The sequence below is a fragment of the Lepisosteus platostomus genome, chromosome 3 (assembly GCF_059453375.1).
Source record: "Lepisosteus platostomus isolate fLepPlt1 chromosome 3, fLepPlt1.hap1, whole genome shotgun sequence".
NCBI classification, from domain to species: domain Eukaryota; kingdom Metazoa; phylum Chordata; class Actinopteri; order Semionotiformes; family Lepisosteidae; genus Lepisosteus; species Lepisosteus platostomus.
In genome coordinates, this window is record NC_142613.1 from 62191443 (window position 1) to 62215791 (window position 24349).

The 24349-nt window shown below is 37.0% G+C and overlaps 2 protein-coding genes and 1 pseudogene across 5 annotated transcripts; 2 read left to right on the top strand and 1 right to left on the bottom strand.

Moving 5' to 3' along the window:
• Positions 1-12: 12 nt before the first annotated feature.
• LOC148675219 (deoxyribonuclease TATDN3-like) lies at positions 13-9174 on the top strand. Of its 2 annotated transcripts, none has more exons than XM_088626327.1 (10): positions 13-183; positions 396-428; positions 2649-2722; positions 3530-3605; positions 3938-4000; positions 4571-4680; positions 5123-5178; positions 6056-6168; positions 6662-6742; positions 8239-9174. In XM_088626327.1, exons 1-10 carry the CDS (start codon positions 130-132, stop codon positions 8380-8382), a joined length of 804 nt encoding a protein of 267 aa, XP_088482453.1. In that variant the 5' UTR covers positions 13-129; the 3' UTR covers positions 8383-9174. The 2 variants fall into 2 exon arrangements, with proteins under 2 accessions (XP_088482453.1, XP_088482454.1); XM_088626328.1 differs by having other exon boundaries at positions 6665-6742.
• A 1658-nt stretch (positions 9175-10832) lies between these two features.
• LOC148675220 (putative deoxyribonuclease tatdn3) lies at positions 10833-23965 on the top strand. 3 transcript variants are annotated; one of them, XR_015935470.1, is made up of 11 exons: positions 10833-11103; positions 13566-13598; positions 14011-14084; positions 15348-15432; positions 17665-17727; positions 18243-18352; positions 19335-19390; positions 20986-21098; positions 21988-22129; positions 22668-22748; positions 23604-23623. XR_015935470.1 is itself a non-coding variant. In XM_088626330.1 (10 exons), exons 1-10 carry the CDS (start codon positions 10984-10986, stop codon positions 23760-23762), a joined length of 894 nt encoding a protein of 297 aa, XP_088482456.1. In that variant the 5' UTR covers positions 10877-10983; the 3' UTR covers positions 23763-23965. The 3 variants fall into 3 exon arrangements, 2 of the variants coding, with proteins under 2 accessions (XP_088482456.1, XP_088482457.1); XM_088626330.1 differs by lacking the exon at positions 21988-22129 and having other exon boundaries at positions 10877-11103; positions 23604-23965; XM_088626331.1 differs by lacking the exons at positions 13566-13598; positions 21988-22129 and having other exon boundaries at positions 10879-11103; positions 23604-23965.
• LOC148675221 (myosin regulatory light chain 11 pseudogene) lies at positions 11610-13238 on the bottom strand (annotated as a pseudogene).
• Positions 23966-24349: the final 384 nt, after the last annotated feature.

Below are 24349 nucleotides of genomic sequence, written 5' to 3' on the forward strand. Positions count from 1 at the left end.
GTGTCGAGGGAAACAACAGTAGAATGAATATAGTTCCGCGAGTAGGAACGCTGATAGTCATGCACTGCTACGAGTAAAACTTATTGGTATCTGACCTGAAGATATTACTGTTCTTTTTCATCCGTGCGAATGAAAGGCTTTATTGACTGTCACTGTCATATATCTGCTGCGGAGTTTGATAATGTAAGGAGCTGCTTTCGTAAATCATTTTGTTGACTTACAATTACACGACCCTGGGAGCTAATATTCTTGAAGTAAGCCTACACATATCGTAATTATATGCAATTACGAGTTACGAGTTTTACACGTTTAGTTCAATGGAGAAAAACACTGAAAAAACGAATTATCTTGAGCAATTTAAAATCTTATTTTTCAACTGCTCTTTTTTTTTTCAGGACCTTGAAGATGTCATAGAAAACTCTAAAAAGGTAAAAACATTTTTTGAGGTATAAGGTCCCTTTTTGTATTTTGTATTGCCTAGTGTGTTTTTTTTAATAAATACAGGGTTTAGAAAAGTGCTAACTTTAATGATTAGCAAACATTGTAGAAACTGCAAAGAAATTTCAAAAAGATTTGAAAGACTTGGATGATGGCTTTGAATGTAAGCGGAGAGTATTACACGTAGTAAAAACGTAAACTATAAAGGACAAAATGGAAATCTGCAGCAGCTATATCACACTGCAATTCACAACTGGCAATCCACTGAAGCTAACCAGCAGGTGTGAGCCTGACCAGTAACTTGGATGGGAAAGCTAAGGTTGCTGCTGGAAGAGGTGTTAGTAGGACCAGTAGGGACTTCTCACCCTGCAGTCTGTGTAGGTCCTAATGCCCCCGTATAGTGATGGAGATACTGTAAAAATCGCCATCTTTTGGATGAGATGTAAAACCAAGGTCATGTGGTCATTATAAATCCCAGGAAAAAGTAATTGGTTTATTCCATGCTGAAAAGAGAAGAAAGAAAACACAGCGTTTTGGCCGTGGAGCCTTCTTCAGCCTTCTTCACCTGAAGAAGACTCCACGGCCGAAATGTTGTTTTCTTTCTTCTCTTTTCAGCATGGAATAAACCTACAGCATTACTTGTTCCTTTGCAGCCTATGCATGCTGACGCAGCTACCCAACTGAACTAATTAAAAATCCCAGGGCATTTCTCCAAAAGAGTAGGGGTGTTAACTCTAGTCTCCTGGCCATGTTTTCCCCTCACCTGTTCTTGAAACTATGTTTAAGGAATTTATTTATCTTATTTAAAACTGAGCTTGAAGAAGCTGTCTATGAAAAAGACCTATTTTAACGCATCATTTACATCTTCTAATGAGTGTGGACAAGAAACAAAAAAGGCTAACATAATTTTAGGATATACTGTCATGAGATGTTATAATAGTACAATTCACTAGTAAGACCTAACTAAGAATATTACTATTGGTCGCCAGAGTGCTATATAGATGTTGCTGCTCTGAAATCAGTCCAGAGAAGAGTGACCAGGTACATTCCTGAACTTGTAGGAATGATCTGCTCTTGACAGGCTGAACAAACTCATCCTTTTAATCCTTTTAAAAGGACCTGCTTCATGACACTGCCATTGCCAATACCAATACCATGCAACATAATTGACCAGATTCATCGGTAATATGCATGATAATAGAGAAATGCAAAATTTGAATGCAAAAAATAAGATTAAATAACATGTCGTGGGTTTTGTTATTATTACAGATAGATGATAAGTAGAGTCAGTGTGAAACGCTGCAAGGTGAGATGCATCAAGCCTATTAGTATATACATTGTTCTCAGAAGTGGAATTGATTGATCCACAATCAAACTTAAGATGTTATCAAATTGAAAATAATCAAGAAAATGGTTGCATTTAGTTGAATTACCCCTAAGTAGTGGGTATTCCAATTTATAATTGGATTTAAGAGATGATGAATTGTGTAAATAAGGGTTCTAGGGTACCTTTTTAGGAGATTGGATAGAATCCCAAAGATTCCAGTCCCAAATGTCCTATGTTGTGACAGTCTGTACATAAAATAGATAAGACTTTATTGATCCCGAAGGGAAATTGATAATTGGGAAATTGCTACTGCTGTTTGAAAGCATGTAAATGAATATATAGTCCAGTGTCCCTCCATCCATGTTAAAGTTTATACTAGTGAGACTTTCATAGAGCTATAACATGAAGAGTATTGTATAATTAATCTTCTCTTTTTTTTCCATAGAGCAAAACCATTCAAAGTGTCATTGGGGTAAAATTGTAAAGGATAATGGACTTTCAAGTGTAACTAACTGTGGGCTACTGACAGCAGAACATACAATAGATTGGGAAAACAATTCTGAAGTTATAGACCTGATAACAAGAAACTTAATAGTATGTTTCCTAAGTTACCAGAACTTCTAGATCAAAAAAGCAACTAGATTTGAAATACAGTACCTGTCCAAGAACAGGTAGACAGACAATAACAAGCTCCAATATATGATGAATTCTTAGACAGGAGTAAATTGCTACTAGTACTAGATCCACTCCGACTGAAACAAGATACTGAAAGATACACAAAAAATGTTAGACTTTGAGCTTCACTTTATTATGTTCTTAATATAGACAGTCTGTGACAAATAAGTAAATATTGAGTGATGTTTTTTTTTCTTTTTTTCTACAGGCTGGACTTCTTGCACTGGTTGCAGTAGCTGAACATGCTGGGGAATTTGATAAAATCATAGAGCTCTCTAGCAGGTGCTGTTTTTAATAATGTAAAGAATGAGTTGGTGAAAAGAGCAGGCATAGAAAGTTAAACTTCACACGCTTTACATACATTCCTGTTAGGGGGTGAATAATGTTGCAATATGCAAATAAACAGTGTAGTTCGTTGAGAGGGCAGAGGCACTGTATTTACTTATATCAGCTATGTGTTTTTCAAAATTGTCTTTCAATACAAATATAAAACACTAAAAATATAATCTGCATGACTTATTAAGTGAGTAGGAAAATAATCAAAATCTCAACTGCTTTGATGAAGGTGTTGTGACCCAACTGTAAGTTTTTATGGCATCTTGTTTTATCCCATTAAAATGTGAATTTGTTGGAGTGTGCATGCATGAATGGAAGAGTTATTTAAGATCAGCCATTATATGTCTAATTGACTGTGGAGTAGAATTTAGTTTCTTATCCTATAATTGTCAGGGCAAATTATTGCAAAACTTTGTTTACTGATATTGCAGATCAAGCAGATGTCAACTTCAAATACTCTCGACAGGGATAACCTTCCCAGACATTATTTATCTTCAATTCATGTGTAAAAGTCTGGCTTCCATATTTATAGAACTATTTTTTTATTTGAGCTTTCGTCAGAGCACCTCTCTGAAATTCAACAGCCTTTTCCCCATGAAGACATAATACAGAGTAAGGATTTGTTCCTAAGTAAGATGATGTAAGAAGCAAGCAAAATATATATACCACATACAAAATATATTAAATTTAAATCTAAACTATATTAAATATATTTTAGATAGGTTAGGTTTCTTACATTGTTTATCTTCTTAGGTTCCCTGGGTTTGTGTGGCCCTCACTCGGTGTTCATCCAGTCCAGGATGTGCCTCAGAGGGGGGCGACACTTCAGGTACCGGCCTTCAGGGGCTGGAGACTGGGGGCGGGGAGGGGTGGATCTGGAGCACAGATGTGATTGATGTCTGTCTTTACAACAATAATTTGTTCTTAATAAGGTTAAAACCTGTAGATTACCAGGTTTCCTGGATGCAGAGGGCTGTGATTACTTGCAATTAAAGTTGTTTGAATAAGGTAATGGTGTCATAAATACCCTTTTATATAATTCTTTAAAGCACAAAATATCTCCTCGCTGAAATGTAAAAGAGCTACTTATATTGGTTCTAAATCTTCACAGATATGTGCTAAACGTGCTCTGAAGATACATTTCTTCTTCTGTTTGAACAGGATTTAGATGCTGCCCTACCCCTGATAGAAAAATACAAGGATCATCTCTTAGCCATAGGAGAGGTACTAATTTAACACTTTCAGCATTTGAGCAACTTAATCTGTTTGAGGTGAGATAACCATAGTATCCAAAATATTAATCATCTGATCTCAGTGTGAAAAAAATACTTTATATTCAGATTAATAAGAAATAAAGTAAAACAAATAATTAAAAAAGGTGTGCATTCCTTTAAAGGCATTCTTTCAGAAAAAGTTAATTTCCCATTAATTAAGAATTGCTGAAGACGCATGGAGGGTAACAAATTTTGAGATAAAACAAAAATGCCTCTGTCCAGGCAACAAACAATACAGCATGAAGACAGCAACCAGCTGGGTGAAGGATGGGGGCAGATTTGGTGTGCTTTCTTTGGACCAAACATTAATTGCACATGAAATGGAGTGTGCATTAAGTTTTTCAAAAGTGTTAACTTGGTAATTCAATTGAACATTTTTAAAAAGAGTAATTAGTGCAATGCAATATGTGAGAGAAGGAGACAGGGAGTATTGGTGGAGACAGTGGAGGCAGTGCATTCAAAGAGCTGTATGTTCTCAGCTGTCTACATTTTGTCTGAGCTCTTCTTCAATCTCAAACAGGTTGGGTTGGACTTCACACCTCGATTTGTCATCAATGAGAACCAAAAAGATGAACAGCGGCAGGTGTTAATCCGACAGATTGAGATTGCTAAAAGACTGGATCTACCACTGTGAGTCTCACAAAGAAAGAATAGGACATACTCCAGCTGCGCACTGAAGTCTATAAAATGGGAGTTTAGCCTTTTTAATTATCTTTAGGTAACATGCTTCTTTGTGAAGTGCTATGAGAAGGCATTACTGTTCGTGTGGCAATGTACAGAGTAAAAATTAATTCTGATATATGGAATATGGAAGGCACAAGATATAAATCACTGCTTCAGTGTGTTTTTAATTTTTTCAAATTAAAATATTGGAGGTTTTTGTTTCTGCCAGGGAATACAAACACATTGATTGGGACACCTTTCCACTTTGGTTCAAAATCTAAACCAGAACTGGAGTTTGAAGCTTTTTTTTAAAGTGAAACCTGAGCTGGATTTAGAACTTGTTTCTAGTTCTGATTCAGGCTGATTCTCTGACATCTACATGTAATTAATACTTTTGCCTGTTTTTAAGAAATGTCCATTCAAGATCTGCTGGAAGACCGACAATTAATCTATTGAAGGAACAAGGTACTGGCAAAAAGTTGCTTTCTCACAATAGACTCATCAGCTGTACCTCAGCCTGTTCTCCCGCTGAACTTGTTTGCCCCATGTGCTTGTCTACTGTATCTGGAAAACTGTGGTTTATGGTTAAATTCCTTCACAAAGTAGATGAGTTTAGCAGACTTAGTTGGCTCCCTGCCACACCCTAATTGAATGGAACAATAGGTAATAATTAAGAAAGGTAACAAACGAGAGAAGGCCATTCAGCCTCTCTAGCTTGTTTGCTAGTTACAAGCTAATTGATCCAAGTATCTCATCCAGCCTTTTCCTTAAGGAAGTCATGATAAATGCTTCAATCAAATAACTGGACATGTGATTGGGCGGAGCGGTGGCTCTGTGCCTAAGGATCTGTGCCTGTGACTGGAAGGTTGCCGGTTCAAATCCTGCAGCCGGCAGAGCAGAGGAATCCTACTCCGTTGGGCCCCTGAGCAAGGCCCTTAACCCCAACTGCTCCAGGGGCGCTGTACAATGGCTGACCCTGCGCTCTGACCCCCAGCTTCTCTCCCTGTCTGTGTGTCTGTGTCTCATGGAGAGCAATCTGGGGTATGCGAAAAGATGAATTTCTAATGCAAGAAATTGTACAGGGCTAATACAGTGATGTTATGTTATTTCCAAACTTTCACAACACTTTAGAGCAGTAGAATCCAGTAGTCTTGCTTGAGTATATATAGCAGTGTCTGTTCTGGCATCCTAAATCTAAAATGCTATGATAATGGCTCCAAGTTCCTAAACATGACTCTGCCTGTCAGGTTTAGGACAGGTCTGCTCCTTGACTTTAAATGGGATCTTCAGTGGTCTCTCAGTCTTGCTCTGACTCTCGATTTCTTTAATGTGTGCAATCTAGGAGCGAAGAATGTCCTGCTTCATGCATTTGATGGAAAACCTTCAGTGGCCTTGGAGGGTATCAAGGCTGGCTATTTCTTTTCAATCCCACCCTCAATCATACGGAGTGAACAGGTGATCTGAATTGAGTCCAATGTGCATGTACTGTGGTTCACTCTCGTATTATGAGTGAAAACATTCACTATTTTGACATTAGTATAGACTGATGTTATTGCTGCACCCCAGTATTTGGTGATGGGAATGACAGATTTAGTCCAATCCAAGTATAAAATAATTTTCAAATATGATATGGTGTCAGTATATTGAAGCAAAGAGAGCAGTAAAGCAGATGGCGATATACTTCATATTGACCAGAACACTTGCTGCATAACTTTTAATATACTGACATCTACTGTACAATACATTACTTATTGATATAATAAAATACATATTTGACAAATTTTATGAACAGTATTTTAGACACATCTGTTCTAACATATGATATGTTGCAGTGGTTAATATTGCTGCATAATGGATGGATATTCTTACATGCAGCTGTTTGTGAAAGTACTGCTGAGAAATATGAAGGCAAATGAGGACCTTTAATACCTTTTGTCTTTTTTCTAAGAAGCAAAAATTAGTGAAGCAACTGCCACTGGAGTTCATGTGCCTGGAAACTGATTCCCCTGCACTGGGACCAGAAAAACAGGTAAACCGATTTCTACGCCAGTTTTTCTAAAGCACTGTAGCTGTAACATCAGTGATGCTCTGTTCAGGAACTTCGAAAATGAGATGATATATGAGAGGAGTAGGCATTGACATAAAGTGAATTAGAAAATATAGCTACTGTATGTCACCATGCAGCTCACAACTGGCAAGCAACTGAAGCTAAGGGAGTGTGAGTCTGGCCAAATGATGTTATGTATAAAATGACATTGTGTAGAAATTGACATTGTATGAAGCTCAGCAGGAGTGAGTCTTGTCAGAACCTGGATGGGAGTCCTCCTGGGAAACCTCAGGTTGCTGCTGGTAAAGGTATTAAGGTATTAGAGGGGCCAGTAGGGGGCGCTCATCCTGTGGTCTGTGTAGGGCCTAATGCCCCAGTATAGTGATATGGACACTATATTTGTTTTCTTATTCTTATTATAATAAATTAGGAATGAGGGAAGAAACTTTGGTTAGGTAAATGCTCTTTTTGCAGATGGTGTGAGGCATGTTCTGTATATGATAGTGCGTATTTGTGTTGAGTGCATCCACTGTGCTGGAATGTTTTATGTTAGGTTAATAGTACCCTACACATTAAAATACTAAATTCATATCCTTAATTATTACCTGAACATATGAATTATAATAATAATAATAATAATAATAATAATAATAAATTACACATACAGCCCTTTTCTGGACACTCCACTCAAAGCGCTTTACAGTAATGGGGACTCCCCTCCACCACCACAAATGTGTAGCCCCCACCTGGATGATGCGACGGCAGCCATAGTGCGCCAGTACACTCACCAAACATCAGCTAACAGTGAGGGGGAGAACAGAGTGTTGAAGCCAATTCTGAGATGGAAATTTTTAGGATGCCATGATTGGTGAAGGCCAATGGGAAATATGGCCAGGACACGGGGTAACACCCCTACTGTTTTCGAAAGAGCCCTGGGATTTTTAATGACCAAATAGAGTCAGGTCCTCATTTTTAAGTCTCATCCGAAGGACAGCATCTTTTTACTGTGTAGTGTCCCCGTCACTATACTGGGGCATTAGGACCCACACAGACCACAGGGTAAGCACCCCCTGCTGGTCCCATGAACACCTCTTCCAGCAGCAACCATTATTTTTCCCAGTTGGTCTCCCATCCACATACTGAACAGTCTCACACCTGCTAAGCTTCAGGGGGTTGTCAGTTGTGAGTTGCAGGGTGATATGGCTGCTGGTGTTAAGCATATCAATTGTAAATCCTAAAGCAAGACCCACATTGGGTTCCATTTTCCTCTGGTTTACAAATGAACCAAGCCATGCCCTGTGCAGGTCTGTAGATAGAGAATGATACCTGTCAAGAAATCAGTTGCATATGGACTCATGCTATGCAAATCCTGCTTGAGTGGGTTTTCAGAGTACTCATTGACAGCAAGTGCTGTGCCTGAGTTACTTCTTCCTCCACACACAATAACCGAGTTAATGACTTGGCTGGCTGTGTTGCAGGTGAGAAACGAGCCGAGGAATATTTCCATACCTGCAGAATACATTGCTAAGATAAAAGGCATCCCAGTGGAGATGGTGATGGAGGCGACAACCCAGAATGCCCTGAAACTCTTCCCAAAACTGCAGAAGCTCGTGCGGGTTTAATGCAGTAGCATAAGAGGGTACAAGCTCTGTTTTAATGGGTATGATCAGATGGTCGATGGGGGTTCTTATAATCTTTCCTTGTTGCTTAATTTCTGACTTTGCGAATTAAGTCACTGTAAATCTTTTATTGGATTTGCTGTTGCAAATGCTTTTCAGAATTTTAGTTGTAATGCTAATTTACCATTTTAAAAGAATTGGTTTCTTATTGTGTTCACTGAGTAAAGTAAATGAGAAATGTGATCATGTGGCATTTACTGTTAGTGTTACACTGTGCATCAATGGTCATCTAAATATACTGTGAAAGTAATTTTCTTCCTCTTATCAAATTCTGGTAATTTCACTTCTTTGTTATTATAAACAGGACAGCTAACTAGCTGTTGCTGTAGTTCCTCTACTAAACTCACCATTGAGATGGGGAAGATGAAAACATACAGCATGAGATTTGCATTACTTTTAATCTCTAAAATATACCCCCTACAAAAAATATGAAGACAGCTGAAAACATGTTTGGAATTTAACACACAGAGAAATGACCAAATGGAGAGGTATAAAGAACTGAAATACTGGGTCATCTAGAGAGCTGAAGTTACTGTAATGTTGAATGACATTGAAGATGATAACCTATATTGCAGGGTGTTAAAAACAATCCAAACAAGCACTTCGTCAATTTATAAAGATTTATGATTGTACTGGAAACATGCATTTCAGAACCCGCTTTGCACAATTCTGTGGGAATGGTATGGGTTATGTGTGGGGATAAACAGTGTAATAAAGAAGAACATGAAACACCAATTTGTGTATAATGTTTTTTAAGTATTGTATTTAAGAAGTCCTTAAATACAAAAATACAAAATTTTAACAAGGTGAACAAAAACTAAGAACCAGATATACAAAAAAGCACAATAAAAGAAAACACCCAGAAAAGAAAAGTTCCCCAGATGCTATAGAATTGCTCCAGAGACCTGTCCTATAAAACAAATGCTCTCCAATGCTATTGAGAAAATCAGCACCACTGAAAAATGGTTCAATGACAGGATTCCAATCAATTGCTGCTTGTTCTGCTTTTTAGTCTCAATGTTGCCTCTCAACAGCCATAGTCCTAATTCAGGATTTGGAGGAATATATTCTTCCCAAACATGTTAACGTGTGACTGGGATACTTCTACCTATAATTTATCTATCTTGAGACACAGCCAGAAGATGTTTATGAGTATACCATCAGAGAACCTGTATCTGTCACATAAAGGACAGACTGAAAGATAGATCTTGTTCAGTTTAGTTTGAAGTCCACGTACTGTATGACCTTGTGTTGTTTGCTTATGTGTCTAGCATTCATAGAACACCAGTAAATATTCTCTCCCCAAACCTCATTAGAAATTTCAATATTGAGCTCCTTTGCAGAAAGCATCTTATAGATGATTAACAGATACTTCATTGTGCTTAGAAAAAAAGTGTTTGTGAGAGGCCAAATTTGTCTTTAAACTTGTGAAATGAGGAAAATCTTTCTCTTTTGTACAAATCTTTAAAAGTAATGAGTCCCTTTTTCTTCCATTCTGTAAACACTTTATCATTTTGTGAACAAGTGAAGGAATAGTTGTAACAAAATGGAAGCATAAACTAATGCTATTTTGTACATATTTTTAACCTGATTTAATTCTCTCAGGTTGTGCCTCAAAATAATGCTTGTATAATGTCATTTTATGTCGTGGTTTCACAAAAATAGCAGAGCGGGGCGAGAGGTTTTAATGTTGGTTTGTGCTTTTGTGTCTAACCACACATTTCATTTTTGGGGAGAGCCAGTTTGCCAGTTTGTCATGACTCTTGCACTTGCAGCCCAATAATAATGACGAAAAACAGGAAGAATTGAACCTTTTGCATTCTTTGGCTTTTGCAAATGAGCTTAGGAAATGTGAAGCATTTTATCGTTTTCGACGAATCACATAACTATAGAATCTGATTTTTTTTAAAATGAGGATATAAGGAACACGGGTAAGTTCTGGAACAGATATAAGTATCCGAGAAAGGAAACCATTTTAGTTAAAAATGTGATTTCCGGACAGACCTACAGTAACATTTCAACCCACCTTACAAATGAGTCTTCCATAATACCATGAACACGTATTTCCAATCTATTTAATCTATTTAATCAAATGCATTTTCAGATATGACAGCAGCCAAGTCAAATGTTGTTTTTATATTTGTCCATAAAAATCCAAATTTCAGAATTCATCAAAATAAGTTATATATATTGTCAGAAAATGTCACACAAAAATGCGTGAAATGCGAGAAAGGTAGGTTAATTTAATGATCCTGAAATACACGTATATAATATGAAAATAATATAGATATATTTAACTGTTTTAATATTCCACGCCCACTTCTTGTGTGTTCATTTATATGCTTTTCCGGATCATGAACGGATTTATTATTTCTTATATAATCTTAATATTTGCACTGATTCTCTTACTGTGGAAAGATCATCTATAACAACCCTGTTTTGTTCTTGAGACTATAGAGACATCCTTGCACCATTGAAAAGAATGCAGTCTGTGACTCGAACGCCGCCGTCCGGGCTTTCAAGCTTGCCAGACTGTTCACGCAAATGTGGAAAAGAAACTACACTGTCCCAGAATGCAGTGCGAGTGGTGAAACTTTAATTTCAATGGCTGTGGTGGGATTGGTTGATTGCCACTGTCATCTTTCAGCTCCGGAATTTTTAGAGGTACTGTAAGACTTATGGGAAATACCAAATCTCTGTTCTGCTATTGAACACGTGCGTTCAACAGATAGTCGCGGAGATAAATGAAAATAGATGTTTTGTTTATCCAGCAATAACGTCGGGAAAGACGTGGATATATTTTGGTAAATTGACATACAGTTTATACAACCTCTGCCTCGTTTATTCCAAACGTGGAATACTTTCCCGTGACTTCGTCAGCGCCTATTTACGATTACGAAATATATTTACGTGTAAATATAATACAATGTAGTGTGTATGTTGTATTTATTTTACAATGTAATTTTATACAGAAAGAGTTTGTCCAGTTTTTTAGTCGTAAGAAGCATTTCGTAAAGCACACATACGATCGTTGGCCGCTTGAAATTTGAGACATTATTATCTCTTGACCTTTCAGTCATGAAAAAGTTAAAAATAGTGATTTTATGTTCTGAGCTGGAATGAACCACGGGTGTTGGAGTTTTTGGTGCTGATGAATTTGTATTACAACATGGGATTTATAGTTTTATTGAGACATTACAGTACACATGTAAAGACTAATTACAGACTGAATGTACATTGTTTAGAAAATCACATTCTTTGGTTTTCATCTTAACCTTCTAGAAATAGTCTTTTTTGTTCTTTCTCACTGAAAAGAAATGCATCACTCAGTTTCCTGTATTTTTTAGTTTAAATGCAATACAAATACTTGTAAACAGGATATGACAGTATCATAAGGGTGGACAAAACAGCTGCATATTGTAATAGCACATCTCCCTATTGTGCTGAAACAGATTTTGGAGGATTTTTAAATACATTTTAAGGCATTAAAATGAGCACAAGTGTTAATCAAAAGAACAGGTACAGCACAGACAGCAACAGAGCTGTCTCCTTGTTTCTCCTGGAGGGGGAGACACTTAAAAGGCAGTTTTCAAGCTCACCTCCAGCTCCACATTTTGTATTTAGGCTACTTTGCTCCACTGCCTTTTAATACATTTTACAAGGGATCTGTAGTCTAGAGTTACTCAAGATGGCCACCCTTCCAGTTCACTCCGAGCTCCTGACTTGCACAGTGTTGCCACAGCCAGACCCTTCTTTTTCTAACTGCTAATCAGCAAATTCAGTGTAACAGTAAATACGATGTATCCATTAAGGTTCTCAAAGCCAAATTTACAGATTTCTAAAATGTATATAGTAGTTATAGAGTAATCAGTCCACAAGAGCATGGCTTCACAGTCACCATCCTCAAATCTTTAATGTTTTATCATTTTCATTCCAGTTGAGCTCTCATTTTTTACTGCTAAACCTTAATTATTTCCGCTTCATCAAAAAGGCAATTCATGTTCTAGAGATTGGAATATTGCTTTTTAATGTAATATTTCACAATTTCCCAAATTGCAGTGAAAATGTTTTAAATGATGACATCTGGCAGTAACATTCATTCTTAACACATAAGGAAAATCAATGTAGCAGGTAATTAATGTGATTGGTATTGACAGATTGCTAGATTCCCATTAAGCTGAAAAGAAAGTAGGTCCCCAGCTTCAGTTCCTCAGAATGCCTTGGAAGAAGTGTGCTCATTCGCTCTTGTCTTCACCGTGGGTGATGATATAGCTCACATTCCTGTAGTCGACATTGCCAGTGATATCAGGGGGGAAAGCAGCCCATAGGTTGTTGATCTCCTCGTCCGAGAAGTGGTCACACTGGGTCTGCAGCAGCTCCTGCAGGTAATCCTTCTTGATGGTGCCTTTGCCCTCGGGGTCCAGGATCTTGAAGGCAGAGGTGATCACGTCCTCTGGGTCCGCACCCTTCAGCTTCTCCCCGAACATGGTGAGGAAGGTGGTGAAGTTGATGGGTCCATTGGACTCCCTCAGCATGGCGTCCAGCTCCTCACTCTTGATATTCAGGCAGCCCATGGCCGCAAAGGTGTCCCGCAGGTCGTCCTTTGTGATTAATCCATCGCGGTTCTGGTCGATGACCGTGAAGGCCTCCTTAAACTCCTGAATCTGAGTCTGGTCAAAGATAGAGGTGACTGTGCTGGAGGCTCCCGTCCGTCGCTTGGCTGCCTTGGGGGCCATGGCTCTTGCTGGGCAGAAGGGTTGACGACCACTTTTATAAGGAGAGAACAGAAGTCGAACTGCCCTGCGTGTTGGGGGTGGGTTAAATATCCTATTTCTCATTAACATACTGGAGCTAAAGTTAGAGTTTTGCTCTTGATTGGTCCCTTAAGCAAGTGCTGGGATACGGTTTTGGGTGGATTGCAAAAGTGGGAGTCTTTTGAAATAGATTTTCACTGTTGGAGCCAGCTGTGTTCACTGCCCTGGACAAATATGGAGCAGAGTGACTTGTGTGAGTGTACAGCTGCCCCTTTGTGGCGCTTTTGTATCATGATATTGAGCTTTAGAAGGTAAACCTCTATGTCTATTGTTGTTCCTCTTTATAACCCTTGTTATTTCTACATTCTGCAGGACATAGAAGATGTTATTAAGAGAGCAAAAGAGGTCAGTCAGCAAAATTAGATTAATTATCCAGTTCATAAATCTGACAACAAGAGACCGAATCAATGTTACTTGTCATCAAAGTGCTGCTAAAACACATTACATCTAAAATAATTGCAGAATCTGTACATGCAGTTATGCACAGTAGTGTGCAACACCTAGTGGAAACAATGATATATTGCAGTATGTGCTGGTCAAATAGTAATCAGATTTTATAGATTAACATTTATTATAATCTTTATATTTGGTGTTATATATTAAACTGATATTTAAATAGTGAGCCAGAACCTTTTTGTTTTTTTACAGCTCATTGACTGTTTTGTTCTCAGTTACCAACATAATACTACTAACCAGCCAACTATAATACTACTACTAAAAAGAAATGAACTATTCATTAATGATTTTTTCATTGTAGGCTGGAGTTAAGGCTTTTATTTCAGTAACAGAAGAAGTAAAAGAATTTGAAAGAGTTATTCAACTTAGTAAAAGGTAAGAAAGACCAAAGAACAAAGGTCAGTGCTGAACTTTATATTCCATTTCATTTCTGACCAGATTCATCAGGTCATGGAAAGAAGAATGTCTTTGGCTGAGATTCCACAGGCTAATTTTCAATATGTAACACTAATTGACAGATATCCTTGCTTTCCAAAATCAGATCATAATTGTTAAATCAACTTCAAGCAGAAAGTACTGGTATTATTTTTTATATTGTTCTTAATGTTCACTATATCTTATATCTGTGGCTATGCGTGATAATGAAATATAGGATAAATTTTTACTATGAGCTAACTGAAAATATGTTTTGTATTTTCACATGAAATAAACGTTTCTTTTGAACATTGTGTTTTATTATGTTTTGCTTTATTGTTCTTTTCAGCAGTCTTTACTAAAAGTCACTGTTACAGTTTTTTTTTTCCTAAGGCGGACAGTAGTTTGAGTTATTTTGAGAATGCCCAACCATGGGTGTCTTTGTATGTGTAGATTCAGCTGCTTGTAGGCCCTGATTTCTGAACGGAGGTCACTGAACAGCTTAAGGACACCACCTGTCCCTTATTTCCAATCACCCTTCTGTCACTCCTAGCCCCCCAGGACTTTGGTCCACGATTAGCAAAACTCTAGATCCCCTGATTTATGGATTTACATCCTTTTACCAAATATGGACTGTCTTACCCAACACAGTGCATTTCTCTTTTATTTAGATTTCTGCCAGGTGACAGAAACACAGAGTGGGAAGCGTGGTCATAATTTAGATATTTGCAAATGCTTGGAATCTGTCGAGTTAGTCCTTTTTCGAAAAACCCATACTGAACACTTTTATTGTTCTGTGAAGATTAGATAGCAGCTGGAAATGGTTATACATATTATCAGTCTTTGGTCAATAAGCTACAAAGAATTAGATGAATTCCAGTTTTCTTGTGGGAGAATGTTTAAGGTGAAGCCAAGAGTCCGACGTTAGGCAGCATGTACTGTGACATTTATTTGAAAAATAAAAACATAATGAAACCTTATAATTACATTAATGTTGCTAACATTGTTACAGAACACCAAAATCTGTTTTTAAACTGACAGAATTTTAATGAAAGTCTAATAACAAGTATAGTTTCATTACATTTTGAAAAATGTGTATTGCGCTTGGTTTATCATAGTTTTTACATGTAAATATCAGTGCAGAATATGTAACTCTAAATTTAATAGGTCTGCTATAATTTGTTTCATTTAGTTCCATAATTTGTGTTATTCTTAATATTTCAGCTATCCAGCTCTGGTGGGTCCATGTCTGGGAATTCACCCAATTCAAAAGTGGGGTTCCAAGGACCAGCACAGTGTCAGATTGGAGGTAAGAGCAGACATACCTGCGGCTGATTCATCATGAAGGAGCCAAAACCAGTGGTGTGTGTGGGAGGCATTTGTGGAATTAATGTCACTAATGGAAAGGAGTGGGAGAATTTTGTTGCATTTATTTTCTTATATAAGAAAATTACATTTGATTCTTGAAGAAGGTTACCTTTATCGTGTACTGCCTTTTTCCCCCCTGTCCACCATATAGTGGTACAGTAATTACCGGTCTGCCAGTGACATTGAAAAACATTTTATTAGCAAAGTGCTCTCTCAGTTCCTGTTGATTGTTATTGTGATTTCTGTATTAGACAAAGCTTTGTCGGAATTCCCAGTGAAACTCACATAGTTATCACTATGTAATTTGAAATAAATTAATTTACATTGAATTGAAAAAAATACTCCCCAATGGGAGTTGGTTAAGGGTGTTGAAATTAATTACTTTTACACACTCCTTCCACGTTCGCCAGCATTTAAGTTATTTCAGCACAGTGTAAGTTGGCAGAAAGGCAAAAAAAAAAACAATGAAAGAAAAAACTGAAGAAAAGTGAAAAACAAAGGTAGGGGTCTTGTTTTCATCAATAGTGATGTCGTTTCACCTTATATTTCAATACATATTGATACTTTAGTTTCAGTTAAAGTTTGTCAGTGCAATAAAAAAAAACAATCACAAGCCACAGGTGAGATGAGTTGGCCATGATGTAACAGATTTCATGAAACCACACAGTGGTTGCAGATATCTAGTAGCAGGTGTGACCTGCCATTGCGCATGCCTGAAGTTTACATGACTCAACAGACAGATGACACACAAGTGCTTATGGGAGAGCAGCTATGCCTGGAACAACTGTGCAATTCTCTGTAGTTGACAATGTACTGTAGCTGTACATTGCAATCCAACGTGTCTCATAAGACCTCACAAGAACAGATGGGTAATCATGAAGACCAATCCAGCTCTTGAACATTATGTGCACAAAGGTATGCCTTGTTTTGTGGGGATGAACATTGTCATTTTGGAGAGTGAGCTGTCTGTGTTTGCTGGGTTGCGTTAAGGGTGGGAGGGGGACTGATGACAAGATATCACCCACAAAGCACAGGGCAGTGTGACCAGTTTGTGCAACAGCAAATCCTAATTGGAACTCAGCATTAGTTGTACTCCACACCATCACTAATCTCTCAAACCAATTTCAAGGTTTGATGGAGAAGTGATTGTGTGATCAAGGTAGCCTGCATTTTCTGTCCAGTATGGCCCTGCACGTTGAGGCTGATGAACAATAATTGTACAGTGATAATGCAACACAGACTATAGATACTGTACCTTATTTGATGCCATGTCATCATATATACCATAATAGATATCTAAATTCTACTTGTTAACTCTGCATGCAGATCACATTGGAACATAACGTGAGGAAATGTCTGCTGCACAACCTGTACTTATTCGCTTGTACATCACATTAAACTAGCCATTGTAGTGACTAGTGAGCAGGAAGGGCTGCCTTGTGTCACAGTCTGCTCAAACTCACACTCTTGTCCATGGTGAGACAAGGATTTCTCAGCAAAATGGAGACCATATAGTACTTTACAAAGTTCACTCTATCATGCTTAATTCTGAATTCTGATTAAATTTTACTACATCATTAATTAATTTATTTTTTTACTGAGATTTAATAACTGGTCTGAGAAACTGGGACTGCAATTCCCCTTTAAATCACTTGTGAAGGGTCTGAAGACATATGTCCCATGCTTGTCTTGCTCTTATGACATGTTCTGTATCAGGGTGAGGATGATCACTAACATTTGTGCAAAAGAAGTCTTAACGGATGAGAAATGGCGGATTGGTGGGCATTAATGTGAATAACTGTTTGAGTTATTTAGTCATGGAGTTTTGCACTGGAATATTAGAGCTCAGTTATGCATTGCTATTACAGTGCTAGGATGTGTTAACACAATGCATGTGCATCATCACATCCGAGCACAGAATAACATTTCACGGAATTTATGAACTTGCTTTTGTTGCACACCTGTTATCAATTCAGAAACATTGCCGTCATCGTTTTTCCACACAGCAAAACATCTAGTTTTAATTAGGACTGGTGCCAAAACTGAACTGTAGAATTGTCATGGTTTGATCCCGTCCCCCAATTACCTATTTTTGTTTTATCTACCAAATACATATGGTTTCATTTTTATAGAAGGAATGAAAATTAAGAACAGCTAATGGTCTGTCTTCCAGGATTTGGAGCCAGCCCTGCCCTTTTTCCAGAAGTACAGGGATGAAATAGTAGCAGTTGGTGAGGTAAAAAACTGGGCCTTAACGACTTTTTAAATAACAGAAATTATTTCATAATAACATAAAGCATCTGTTTTTGACATTTAAAATAGGCAATATATCAGAAAATATTTGAAGACCTTTATCACTGCATGAACTCTATGCACTGACACTGCAAAGAAACACATTGTCCTGCCTACAGATTGTAAAGTGAAGTGTCATGCTTTTGGTACTTCAATGTAAATTAATAATTTTTAGATTTATGCAGCACAGCTTTTCCACTTTTGCCACATTAGCTCAATGTGTTTTGCCATTGAGGGTTTGTACATAATTATAAAAAATATCTGCTGTGACTGTTGAGGTACTGTACGTACAGTAGTCATCTATTATATATCTGAAAAGATTAATAGTACATTGTAGTGTACAGTATGTATCTTATACATTTAATCTTCCATGTATCTTTAAGTGTTTTTAAGGCTCAGACAGTGTTTTACAGTTTTTTCAAAACAAATTTGGACTAAGCTATTCCTCCACATCTGCAGATAGGTCTCGACTACACACCTTGGTATGCCCCTGACGCACAGCACCATGAGGAACAACTGAGAGTCTTCAGAAAGCAAATGCAAATTGCCAAGGAACTTGATTTGCCAGTGTGAGTGTTTTGTTGGATAGTACATTGTTAGAGGAAAGAAATATTACTTAAATAAACTCCCATGCAATTTTCCACAATAAACAATTTAAGTTTTATAAACACAATGACAGATGTGTTGGCAAAAGTGAATTAAACAAATATTGTAATTGCTATCCTGTTTTATCGTTGTATGTCTATTACTACATTTTTTATTGTTTGATTTATTTTCTTATACAATGTGCACTTAAATGCTCCTTTCTAAAAGAGAAGGACTGATACTACATAAAACTACATTTACTGAAAAAGGGTATTTTTTCAGTATTTTTCAAAGTATTCAAATGTAGAGCTGCAGTTTCATTTGAGATCCAAATTAGAATGCCAGTTTTTCTCAATTTTCTATTGATCATGTTACATTAGTTCAGTCACTTGATATAATTGAATTTCATCTATGATTGGAGTTTTCACTCTGTCGTGAATATCCAAAATACACTGTGTGCTTCAGCAAGAGTGGGTAAAAACTAATGCATTTAATAAGAAATATCTCTGATTCATCATTATGGAATTGAACTGACAGTTTACTTCGGGTTGATCTACTCTGGTTTAATGCTCATAGTAAAGTATTCCTGATATTTCCCTTGTATGTACATCACTGAAAGCAAAGCATGTGCCACTCTTTTTTCCAAATGATAGCTTGTTTAGAAAGCATGTTGCCCCAGGAGTTCCAGAATGGCTCAGCCAATAAGAGTAGGTTGAGTACTGCAATACCCTGAAAGAGACATGTTAACATAGTAATACAAAATTGTATTCTTGGTTATGAACTTACAGTAATTGGGCCTGAAAATGTTTCCAGTACTAAAGGTTTAATCAACATGCAGCAATGAACACAGAATTGGCCAAACATCCCAGAACTACTAAAAATGTGTACACATATTATTCTGAACTGCGTATTTGAAAAATGCTGCACAAATATGAATTGAAAATTGTTTTTTTCTTGGTTTCACAGAAATGTCCACTCCTGTTCAGCTGCAGCGATCACCATTGCAATTCTGAAAGAGCAAGGTTGGGATGCTTTGAGATAATAAAACCTGATAGCTTTCATTCTTATCTCAAAAGCTCTGGACTCAAAAACCTCATAAGAATGTTGACTCCTTTCCAACAACATACCATTTCTTTGACAAATGATGTGAACTCATTTTCTGAAAAGTGAATATTATAAAGTGAAGCCTGAATGCTCAACCTGTACACTTTTATGGATGAAAAAAGTTAAATGTCAGCAAAATCTGCAAAGGAAAATATTTTAAAAAATCTATTCACCACATTAACTACTGGTAACTACTGGAAAACTGCTTTAAAAAGTCACACAATTAGTTGATTGGCTGTTAATGCCTCTGTGTGGATTAATAGTGGTTCACACATGATTTCAGAATAAACACAGTTAATCAGGCAGTGAATTTCAAGCAAAGATTCAATTATAAAGTTCAAGAGCCTTTCAAAACAAGTCAGGAGTAAAGCTGTGTAAAGCCACAGATCAGGAGACAGGTATAAAAATCCAAAGATTATATACCAACTGAAGCATGGTCAAGTCAATCATTAAGAAGTGGAAAGTGTATGATATCATCCAGACCATGCCTAGATCAATCGGTTCCTCCTAACCAGTGGCCTGAGAGATGCCACTCTGAGGCCAATAACAACATTAAAAAAGCTCCAAGGTTCAATGAGTAGAAATCATTATAGGGTTGAACATAATATTCAGTTTGAATATATGTATTGTATGATTTACCTCAATTGATTTGCAAAAAGAAATTTGTATGCATTATACATTGTTTTACAGAAAGTGTAACAGAAAAATATATGTATTATAAATGCTTAACAACAAGCAGATTTCTGTTACAGAAGAAGAATGTAATACATATTTTCCCAACAATATGCACTGCATATTTTTCCAACAATAGTTTTTACATAATTAGTTGTTTAACATTTTTTTCCAATGGAACTGCAGCAAAGTCTCACCTTGATAGTAGAGTAGAGCTCATGGCCCCTGCAGATAGATGCTGATATTAAAATGTGATATTCTAAAAAAAAGATTAATAGTACAGTAATTACTGTAAATAATTACAGTAATTGTAATATTAATCGTAATATTGTAATATTAAAGTGTAATATTAATTATAATATAAATATATCTGATAAGAGATATATTAGACTTTGTTATAAATGACTATTGTATTTCAATATCATACACTCTTGATTTTAATACTTATCCAGGCAAGCAAGTCATTTACTCAAAGTGATCTAAACTGTAATTCAAAATAGTAGATATGGTGCATTGGAAATCCAATTAGTTGGATAAAATATTTTGGAAATATGTAAAACAAATTAGGTTTTGAAGTCATCAACACAAATATGATTTGCAAAGAAATGTAGAACAATAAATATATCCACAAGATTCAAGAGTAAATCCATTACAATAAGCATTATTTCAATACATTAAAGGCTAAATGCATTGTTATTGACATCTGAAGAAGGCTCCACGGCCGAAACGTTGTGTTTTCTTTCTTCTCTTTTCAGCATGGAATAAACCTGTTACTTGTTCCTTCTAAATGCATTGTTATATTTATGAGCTGTTCAGTTGTGTGCTTGTGCTATTATTGTAGGCATTCAGCATGCTCTTCTGCATAACTTTGCGGGAAAGCCATCAGTTGCGATGGAGGGTGTGCAAGCAGGATATTTCTTCTCCTTCCCGCCTGCAGTCTGTAGGAATGAGCAGGTTAGGAATTTCCTTTCCTCTTTTACATTGGTATGCTTAATCATGAGCTTTAAATGGTGCTCTGCTTTTCATGCATAATAACAATACCTGTAATGCTGGCAAGCTTTAAGGCCCTGTTTATATGGTACAGAACTGTTAATGCTGTGTGCATATTGGAATTGTCGAATGTCTACTTTGTCACTGCCTAGAGAAACATCTGTGTTTTACAAACAGTATGTTGAGATCTTCTTAACTAGTGACTGAAAAAGTCAGGTTTTCCATCCTGTGTGCTCATTTCAGTATCCTGACTATCCTTGTGTGGAATTTGATTTTCAAATAGTACAAGGAACAGGACAGTGGTTATAAATAAAGTCTGATGCAAACCTGAAACTGGGAGAATTCAGGAGCAGACCTGTATTTCTGGTATTTATGTTCTGTTTGAACTACATTTTAATCACATCTGGCCTGATATAACAAATGAGTTTGACGCCCCTGCTTTATATACCTATTAGATCCATTAATTATGGCCAGCAGCCATATCACTCTGCAACTCACAACTGGCAACCCACTGAAGCTAAGCAGGTGTGAGCCTGGTCAGTACCTGGAAAGGAGACCTCCTGGGAAAAACTAAGGTTGCTGCTGGAAGAGGTGTTAGTGGGGCCAGCAGGGGGCGCTCACCCTGTGGTCCATGTGGGTCCTAATGCCCTAGTATAGTGACGGGGACACTATACTGTGAACCGAGGTCCTGACTCTCTGTGGTCATTAAAAATCCCAGGGCGTTTCTCGAAATAGTAGGGGTGTAACCCTGGCGTCCTGGCCAAATTTCCCTTTGGCCCTTACCAATCATGGCCTCCTAATAATCCCCATCTATAAATTGACTTCATTACTCCGCTCTCCTCCCTACTGATAGCTGATGTGTGGTGGGCGTTCTGGTGCACTATGGCTGCCGTCGCATCATCCAGGTGGATGCTACACATTGGTGGTGGTGGAGGGGAGTCCCCATTACCTGTAAAGGGCTTTGAGTGGAGTGTCCAGAAAAGCGCTATATAAGTGTAAGCAATTATTATTATTATTAATTAAGCCTGTGTGAGAATGTGGAGTAAGGCACCACTAATAATTACAAACAGTATGTTTGAGGTGGTTTAATTACCACCCATTGTCTCTATTTACAAATCATATAGGCCTTTGACAGCCTTTAGTAGCAAGTTAGCTACTATTACAATCCTTTCCAGAACTGGTTTGTCACGTTTCTAATTTTGCACCAGGTCTTAATGCTGTCTTCAGACAAAGAATTTTCTTAACCCAAATATGCAACCACCAGAAATGATTTTGGTAAATATACTAATAGTAATATGGCCAGATATTCATGCAAACCTGTGGTTTTGGAACAAGCACACTGTAACATTTGTGCTTTTGTATTTGTGCTGTTGTCAGAACAGGATTTTTCTACATTTAATTACCATTTGAAGGGAGATGTGTATTTGGAATGTAAGCAGATAATGAAGTTTAAATAATTGTTTTCTCAATGGGTCATAATAACCAATAAATAGTCTAAATAAGTAATTTGAATATTGTCTCCACTGACTTTAGCGTGTGAAGTTGATTAAACAGATTCCAATGGAACACATTTGCCTTGAAACTGATTCACCTGCTCTGGGACTACATAAAGAGGTGAGTCCTCTTGAGTTTAAACCAGCAAGCAAAACAGGCTACTTTATTATGACTTTAGCAAAACAAACTTTAAAGGATCTACATTCTTTAAAACATGATTGCAGTGATGTGACTTTTCATGAGCACAACAGATTTATTTGGCTTTTGAGCATTTAATATGCAACATAAAAACTAAACTTTCTGTTAAACTGCTGTAGCTGACAGAATCAACATGCTGTTGGCCTTTACAGAGACCAATAAAATGTTAATGTGTGTCTGTCCATGTTTTATATGTAAATGTCTTCACCCATTGAACATTTGACCCATTTTTTTCCAGTTTACTAAACCATTTCCATGATGCATTAAGCATATAGCAGCTATGTTTAGTGGTTTTTTTTATTGATGTCTGTCAGAAAATATCTCTATTCAAGCTCACAAATGAGAAGGCAGTTAGGAAGTTAAGGCTAAAAATCAGAAAATGTATGCAGAAATATTTTTGCAAAATTGCTGAAACATATAACCCAAGAAACTATGAATAGAACTGTAAATTTGATGTATGAAGGACTAATCTAAAATCTTATTCATATTTATATTGAATAGATGGTATTTCAGTATTCGATGAAATGGAAAATGTGGTAGCACAGCTTTTTTGTTAACCCTATTGCAATGAGGCCTTCAGCATATTTACAACTTGACTGGATGCAATTTTCCTAGCACTTTCTTTTCTCTCTTTGAAATGCCGGCCTACTTCATCATTGTACAGTACCTTTTGTTTTACAACCCAGTGATTTCTGTGTGTACCCATGGAATATCTGTGATGTTAATGGTATATTTGAACATTTCTTAGTAGTAATATTTTCAACTTTTTTTTTACAGGCAAGAAATGAGCCAAAGAATATTCAGATTTCCTGTCAGTTTATTGCTAAAGTTAAAGGAATCCTGCCAGAGAAGGTTATGGAGGTCACTACGCACAATGCATTCAGACTGTTCCCTAGGATCCAGAAGACATTGCAACAAAGAATAACATCAACCTGAGAATCCTGATCTGAATTCTTTCAGCTGTTTATACCAATGGACTTATACTCCTGCAGATGCATATCACTATCTGATGTCAAAGTTACGTTCATGGGATTATTTTGCCTATATAACAGTCATGTATCAGGTTTATCAGATGTATCAGGTTTTCTCCACCACTTTGCATAAATGAAACCAAAAATAATAAACAGATGGGAAAAACAGGTGCAGTTTTTTTTCTTAAAGACAAAACTACCTTCAAGTGATTATATGTAAATGAAGCAGACTTTATTGTGTACTGCAACATTCATCAGGTAACCTATATATATATATCAATAATATGGTGGTTCTTTTTAAGAATGGGCTGGGGGACATATTTTACTTTGAGCTTCGGATTAAAGACAATTATTAATCGTATAGAAAGGAGTTTTTTGTCAAATGCAAACAGAATTAGACCTGCTGTTCACATTAAGTGAATATCTTTAGATATAGCCAGCAGCTATACCTGCAACCTGCAACCAACCTACAACTGGCAACCCATTTATGCATGTGTGAGCCTGGTCAGTACCTGGATGGGAGACCTCCAGGGAAAGATAAGGTTGCTGCTG